This window comes from Sinocyclocheilus anshuiensis, unplaced genomic scaffold (genome assembly GCF_001515605.1).
Source record: "Sinocyclocheilus anshuiensis isolate Anshui unplaced genomic scaffold, SAMN03320099.WGS_v1.1 scaffold482, whole genome shotgun sequence".
Classification (NCBI taxonomy): domain Eukaryota; kingdom Metazoa; phylum Chordata; class Actinopteri; order Cypriniformes; family Cyprinidae; genus Sinocyclocheilus; species Sinocyclocheilus anshuiensis.
Genome location: NW_015547676.1, coordinates 960,364 through 968,375, shown reverse-complemented (window position 1 = coordinate 968,375; position 8,012 = coordinate 960,364). Strand labels below are relative to the sequence as shown.

Genomic DNA, 8,012 nt, shown 5'->3' with positions numbered 1-8,012 from the left:
CATTTCATTACCCCAAATACACAAAATAATGTTCTTTTTAGCAACATCATATGACCCCTTTAATTTAGTGATCGTGTCATTTTGACCACAGCTTGACTGCTGGATGCCAAACATTCTCCACTCTTACATTCATTCCCTGAACATGCTGCTCCAAACAGACACGTGCAGTTTGTTGAAGCCAGACGTTGCTTTATGCAGTCACTTAGCACTGTCTGCCTGACTTCAATTATTCATGACACTTGCTCAGTTGCCATTATATGTGATGGGAAATAGTTGCTCTCACAGAAAGAAGGATGTCTGTGGAGGTCAAGCAGCTAAATAGACTGCTGTTGATCAGTCGTTGTTTACCGTATCCACACGTCCATCTGTAAATTGTTAGTTGTTGTTAAGTGGCCTCATCTGTGTAACTCTGCAGGTGTTTTATGCCCTCATTAAGCTCACCGGAAGAGTGTATTGCTCTGTTTGCGATCCTGGGTTATCTGTTTGTCTGACCGGAGGAAGGTGGAGCAGTGTTGAGCTAAACTAAAAATGACTGAAAAATCTTATATTGAGATTTTCATATTTGGCCGAGATACAACTATTTGAAAAACTGGAATCTGAGGGTGCAAAAAAATCAAAATATTGAGAAAATCATCTTTAAAGTTGTCCAAATGAAGTTCTTAGCAATGCATATTACTAATGAAAAATTAAGTTTTGATATATTTACGGTAGGAAATTTACAAAATATCTTCATGGAATATGATCTTTACGTAATATCCTAATGATTTTTGGCATAAAAGAAAAATCTATAATTTTGACCCATACAATGTATTTTTGGCTATTGCTACAAATATACCCCATGCTCCAGGGTCACATATAACACAGGATTCAGCAGAGAAATTTGTTATTCAGATACAGTAAATACACTGCATAGTACAGTGTGTGGGTGTATTTCATATGTTTTAAAACACCTTGTGACCATTTTCAAGAAAAAGGACATTGGATGACTCTGAAAGTGTCATATGGAGGTGTACGCTGTTATGCAAAATCCATTTTTTGTTACGCCTTGCATCTGTGTGATTGCACATCTCTTAATCACCATTTTCCAAATTTGATGTATATTTTCCAAACATCGTGAATTAATTAATAAATATTAGTACATTTGTGCAGGATTGTCACCACATGACATTTCATAACCTGAAATAATATTTATTAATCAAAAAAAAAAAAAAAAGATCCTTTCTGTGATTTAATTTCATGTTTATAATTTCATAATTTTCTTCATGAGTCTGCATGCTACGCATGACTTTGATTTGGTAGACAAAAGTTTTTCAGATATTATTAATAATTAGTGGAGCAGTTTTATTTATATATATTCCTAAAAATGAATAAAAAGATTATGCCAAACTACTTAATTTTTTAATAAGATTTTATGATAATTATACAGTAATAAAACTCTTATAAATCATTAGTTAATTCATAGTTTATAAATTGTAGCTTTTACATTGTTAATAAATTAATGTGCTATGTACAAGTCGTGAGTTCTTCATTCATTCTCAATGCAATTTACAAATTATTGTTGTTTAATTTAAAGAGTTTGATAATGTGTTTTTATTCTTTGTTTTTTATTCGTATACCAACTAATATTTTAACAATGTGATCTCATGAGTATATGTATGTATTTTAAGTACTTTCAGTATTTACGTAGCGATTTATTGTCACTGTGCATTTTTCTAAGTGATGTATAATAGCATATAATAAGCACATTTATAATAATATATAAGTAATGTTTATGTGTAGAATAAAATGATACGCATTTATGCTACAACAACTTTTTTTTACTACTGGTGTAAATACTGTACATCAGTTAGACATGGTTAACTAGTTGTTAAGAAAGTATAATAAAACATTATCTAACCCTTTATTTGGCATTAGCAATGTCTCTAAATTATGAATTAACTAGTTTGTTAGTTTGTTACTGTACACTTATTATAAAGTGTATAATAAGAATTTCTTGCCATGAATGCCATGAATTTTAATTCAAAATTTAAAAACATGCTAATCATAAAATATGTGTATTGTAGGTATGATTTGCATATTTAATGTTTCTAACACACACACTCATCACACACACACACATTCATCACACACACACACACACACTCATCACACACACGTATATATTTTTAAATAAACAAATAGCTAGAACAGACAAAAATGAGCATCATGTCATTGACCCTCATGCTGTCAGAACAGTCTTTAAGAGCCATTTGCAGATGCTCTAAAGCAGCACAAACATTAACTTTCTCCTCAATTGCTGATGCAGTGATGGAGAGAGACGGCCTGCTGCCTGAGCCACTGGCACTAAAGCATTAGAGGTATTCAGTCGGGTGCCATCAGATGCAGAAATGCATAATAAATTTAATTATGGTTTTTAGATAAACATTTTATTTATTCATGACGTGGGGAATGGGCTCACGCTTTTGATTTAGCTTTTGAACGTGGCTCTAAGAAGTCTTGATCTCTCAGCTGGAGTAGAGAATAGGGAAGATGACAGCAGCTCATTGGAGAGAAAAAGGAGATAAATAGAGCTGATTAGTTAAAATAATGCAGTCAGACGGGTCTATATTCATGATGTCAGCCTTTCTAAACATAGTGCAGAGAGTCATGCTGGCTGACTGTATGCTCTGTATTCAGACGGCTGCACTTCTGCATGCTGCTCAGGGGTAATCGGGCTTAAAGGGACAGTTCACCCAAAAATCAAAACACTGTCATCATTACTGACCCTCAAGTTGTTCCAAACCTTTGTGAGTTTCAGTTTCTGGTCACCAACATTCTTCTTTTGTGTTCAGCAGAAGAAAGAAACTCACACAGGTTTGGAACAACTTGAGGGGAGTAAGTGAAGACAGAATTTTCATTTTTGGGTGAACTGTCCTTTTAAATCTGTGTGGATTTTCTTTAATTTCTTGTTTTTTTTTTTATTTTAGGGTTTCTGCATGTCTTAAAAGCCTTATTTCACCCTTCCACAATTTAAGGTTTTAAATCAGAGCAGAAAATCTTAAATTCATAAAGTCATGGCATTAAATGTTGCATGCACAAAGAAAAAAAAATCTTCCTCAGTATTTTTGTCATGTTTTCCAATACAAATATCTAAACTTCCTTAAATGCATTTACTTGAGATGGAAAATGAAGATAGTTTAGTCTAACAAGATAGGATTGTTTTCTGAAAAATTGAACAAAGTGAAGCAAGTTTATGCTTAAAACAAGAACAAACATCTGTAAATGGGGTGTGAAAACTTTTCCCTTTGAATAAGTTAATTTTTTGGAGTCCTTTGGCAGAATTTTTTTTTTTTTAAATCATAAGCTCACTTTATGTTGATCACTTTATCATAAAACAAGACATCTTATATTAAGTCATTTTGCTTCTCAAGTAAATGTATCACGATTTAAGAATCTACACATTTGCGTTAAAAAAAGACAAAAATACTGATGAAGAACAGCAATTTCTTGCTGTGTTTTTAAAAGGTAGAGTAAAAGTTACTTCCATATTCTAGTTAAAGCATTTTCTTTTTCTTTTACTCGTTCTTTTTATTTTTTTATTTTTAGGTCATGGAGATCTGTTGGAAGTTGTATTCTCAAACTTTGAATTCTTGCTAATAAAACAAATTTTGTGGGTCCTAGACATTTAAATTTAGAGAATAGTGTGCTCCTCAATCTGGTCCTTCATTTTTCTTCACTTGCTCTAAAAGTCTCAAATTTACTGTCATAAAACCTGCAGAAATAATAAATAATATAATGAATACAAACATAGACACTGGCTCTGCCGTGCTTTCAGCTTTTGCTAGCCTGGGAATTTCTGTTTGTCCAGACAATGTTCATGAAACCTATTTGAAAAATTGCCAATTAGAAGCATTGAAATTTTTATAGCTCTGAAACATACTGACACCTATATAAATCTAAGAGTATGCAGCAGAGAATGTTGTGTGTTGGTCAGACAGATGCAGTAAATAGACCACACACACACTGTGGCCGCATGTGTGTGTGTGTGTGTGTGTGTGTGTGTGTGTGTGTGTGTGTGTGTGTTTAATGGACTATTGCTACTGATGTTGCAGGCACAGAAACCGCTCCAACAGCAGCTCCTCCAGAGGGTCCAGTCACAGGAGGCGGAGCCGAAGCACTGACAGGGGGCGGGGCCACAGGTCCCACAGGTCTCGGTCCCGCAGCCGAAATAAAAGGTAAGGACAAGCACGCTGATGACTGTAAATAGTTATGTAAATAATTGGCCCTTAGCATTGGTGGAATTAATGTAAAAATTGTAATTTTTAATTTACCTTTCAAAGTACATACTTCTGCTTCTTAGAAGAAAATAAGTGATTTTACTGTTTTAAATGGTTTTGAGCAGGAAACTTCAGCTCATTATATATATAAGTAAATCATATGAAGCAAGATCTAAATCTGAAACATTTGTGAGTGAATTGCACTGTTTGTGCTCATTATGAATCATGCGACAGTCACATTTACTGGTGGACAATAGAACAGGCCAAAAACTGAGCCGTATCTACACTGAAAAAAAACTGAGTAGGATTTACTTTGACACAATTTAGCCTAACCCTTGTGTGTCTTTTTCATTTTTTTTGTATCATTTTGACTGTGTTAATACATACATCATACATTTTTTATTTTTCAAAATTGTGTATTTTTATTGACATTTTAATATTTCTCTCTCATTTCCTTTAATAAATTAGTTTTACTCTGGGTAAAGAATATTTACACTCAGCAGGACAAAAATGCCTTAAACTAATTAATACCAGTGCCATTTAATCATAACATAATGCATTCTTTGTTAATGGGCTTACATTCTGTTGGCAAAGCTTTAAAATGTTTACTATTTTTTAAATTTTTACTATTTTCCACCTGATAGCACAAGGCTTTGCCTATATGGAGCAAATACTTTTTTCCTGTTTTCTACTTCTGCTAAAAAAGGATAATTTAATTGAAATGGTCACACTTTATTTAAAGGTCCAATTCTCACCATTAACAGACCATTAACTATGACTTTTGCCTCAATAAACTCCTAATTTGCTGCTTATTAATAGATAGCAAGGTAGCTGTTAAGTTTAGGTATTGGGTAGGATTAGGGATGTAGAATATGCTCATGCACAATATGTGCTTTATAAGCACTAATAAACAGCATATGTTAATAATATGCGTGCTATCAAGCAGCTAGTTAATAGTGAGAATTGGTCACTATACTAAAGTGTTACCGGTGTAATTGTGTTATTGTATTTGTATGGTGATCAGAGTGTGGTTTCTTGTGGCTTGCTTGCTTATTTATTTTCTTTCAATTCTTACATTGCACCGAAATAATAATGCATCAAAGTGATTAATTATCATGTAATCTGTCTTGTGGGAAAAATCTTAGCATTTGATATATGGAAATTAATATATTTTTTGTACTTTTTTCCCCCATAAAAAACAACAGTGGCATTATGTAAACATAAAGAAACTGGCATTTAAAGGGTTAAAATTCTGAAAATATATTAATTTTTGGTAGTTATGATCAAGACTGATGTTGTTAAAAAGATCCATGTCAGTGAAAGTGAAAAAATATGTATTTATAATATTTATGACTGTTTGTTGACATTGATGTTTTTGTCCTCTAAGGACCTCTGTGTAACTTTTTTTAATTTGACGCACAAGGGTTAACCCAGAAATCGCTTGTACATTACACAAATACAAAGAAGAATGTACTCCAATAATAAACTACAAAAAAAATTAAAATTATAATGCTGGTACAGACATTTTTTTTTCATAAAATGTTATTTGTTTTCTTTACAAACCAAATGTAATTTTTATTTGATTAAAAACTACACACGTCAGCCACATCTTCATCAGCAGTGATGATTTTCCGCCCCCTTCCCCCTCATTTGGACTCAAATGCTAACATGTGCTTGGCTAATTAGCGTATGACAGGTTGCCATTAAAGACCTTCTGTTCGCAGAGCCACTCACTCTCACAGCTGCTTGTCCTGCGCACACAGATACTCACACTCATTACAGGGGTTATTAGTGTAGATTATTATTGTTTTTGTCTGTATTAATTAAGTACTGGCACAAGCACCCTTGGGTCAGTCCACATTTGTCTGCCCTTGTGCCTGTTTTGAGCTCGGAAGAAAACGGGGCACTTAGGTTGATGAATTAATGCAATTCAAATATAATTATCCATCGGCTGTTTATTTCATTTTTTATTTAAAGTAAACTCTCATGCACACAGGAATAAGAACTGTAGGCTTTTTGTTTTTAAAGGTAGGCTGTTTCATTAACATTGCAGAGAGAGTTTTGTTAAAGGCTTTAGAAGTGTAAAGATGGCTTTCATAATGCATACAGGCTAAAGCCTTTTGTTTACTTGTGTTCGGCTGTAGGAGATGCTGGAATCGTTTAAATAAGTCGGGAAATTATTCATATATGTATCTTAATTAGACTGACACAGATAAACGGGGCTTATAGCAGCAGGCCCACACTGAATTAAGGGTTAAATTGGGTGCAGATTCAGTATTTTATATGGGAATGAGATTATCTGGCGTGAAATAATTTGGGTTATTAATTGTTGGAAATAGTAGATATTAGTGTTTAAACATCTGGACTGATAGCTAAAAGGTTACTGGATCAGTCCTCTCCAGGAGCGAGTTATCAGCCACGACCATTGCAGCCTTAAATAAGGTACTTAAGGTGACTTGGATGAAAGCATTTGCTAAACAGCAAAAACGTGAAGGCTTTTTCACAGTCTCTGGCCTGCGAGTCTGTATGATGTCAGAGTTTGGTTTGTTTAGTTTGTGTGAAAGCTGTTTTCTGAACTCGAGCTGTTGAGCTCGAACGTAATAGATTTATTCATTTCTCAGGTTTCTTCTCGTTCACTGTTGACTACTGAGGTCATGTTTGGCACGATGTATTCTGTAATTCCATTCTCTGTTTGAAAACAGATGGGAAAGGAGCAAGAGAATGGGAAATATTTAAAAGAATCAGCACATGATGGCACTGCGCAGGCTGACGTGTGTTTAGTTTTGAAACTCAAACACAAATCCTTGCATTTGTCACGCGTTCATCAATTACACATTGGATAGATATTACAGGCTTTATTTTTCTTGGTGGTAGGTAATGTATTAGGACTGTCAACTAGGGCTGTGAATCTTTGGGTAGACAGCGAATCGATTCGATTCACGATTCATAGGTTTTCGATTCGATTCAAGAACGATTTTTTGCAAATTCAGAACGATTCAATTCGATTCACAATTAAATTAGATTCGATTCTGCATTCTTTAAGTGCATTCACAGGATTATTTAAATGCTTCCCCTAAATTCTTTAAATGCTTAGTCAGGGGGCAAATTACACAGCAGCCTTTATGGTTACAGAACCAGGTTAGAGAAAGAAAAAAAAACACTTTTGTGCATTGTTAGATGCTAGTTTAATGATGCTATGGCATGACATGTCATATGTAGAAATTTATGTGAGCCAAGATTTTAAAAAAGAGCTTTAAAAGTATTATGTATAGGCTAACATTTTGTCACACCAGGGGCGTAGCCATCATTTCAGAAGTGACAGAAATGTCAAATACAATAATTTTATGTATGTAGCCTATGTATCATTTTTTATTTTTTTTTTACAAGGAATTATTTTCTTATCTCTTACTTTGAATTTGCAATAAGAAATCAAATACACTGCTGGACAATAATCAGTCATTTGTAATCTATAATTTTTCCTAATGGCAATTTTATGATTGTTTTATATACTACAAAGTTACAATTATTTCAATTTTCTGCACAGAATAGGGTAGAAAAAATATACTTTATAGTTTCTGTACTGTAATAAATGATATGTCAATTAGCACTGCATCATTCATACATTTTTTGTAAACGATAAATTTATCGTGTTTACTTTCATAAAATAAAATGCTATAGTATTTAACTTTTCCTCTCCATTGGCGAATGATGATCCTGAAAGAAAACACGCCCGATGTCTGTTTGCTATAGCAACGA

At 33.5% G+C, this 8,012-nt stretch overlaps 1 protein-coding gene across 2 annotated transcripts in view; it reads left to right on the top strand.

The window, feature by feature from the left end:
* rsrc1 (arginine/serine-rich coiled-coil 1) overlaps positions 1-8,012 on the top strand; it is a 157,531-nt gene that overhangs the window by 2,367 nt on the left and 147,152 nt on the right. For both annotated transcript variants that reach the window (XM_016505530.1, XM_016505529.1), the window contains exon 3: positions 4,092-4,214. In XM_016505530.1, coding sequence (XP_016361016.1) covers positions 4,092-4,214 — 123 coding nt within the window. The remainder of the gene's footprint in view (positions 1-4,091; positions 4,215-8,012) is intronic.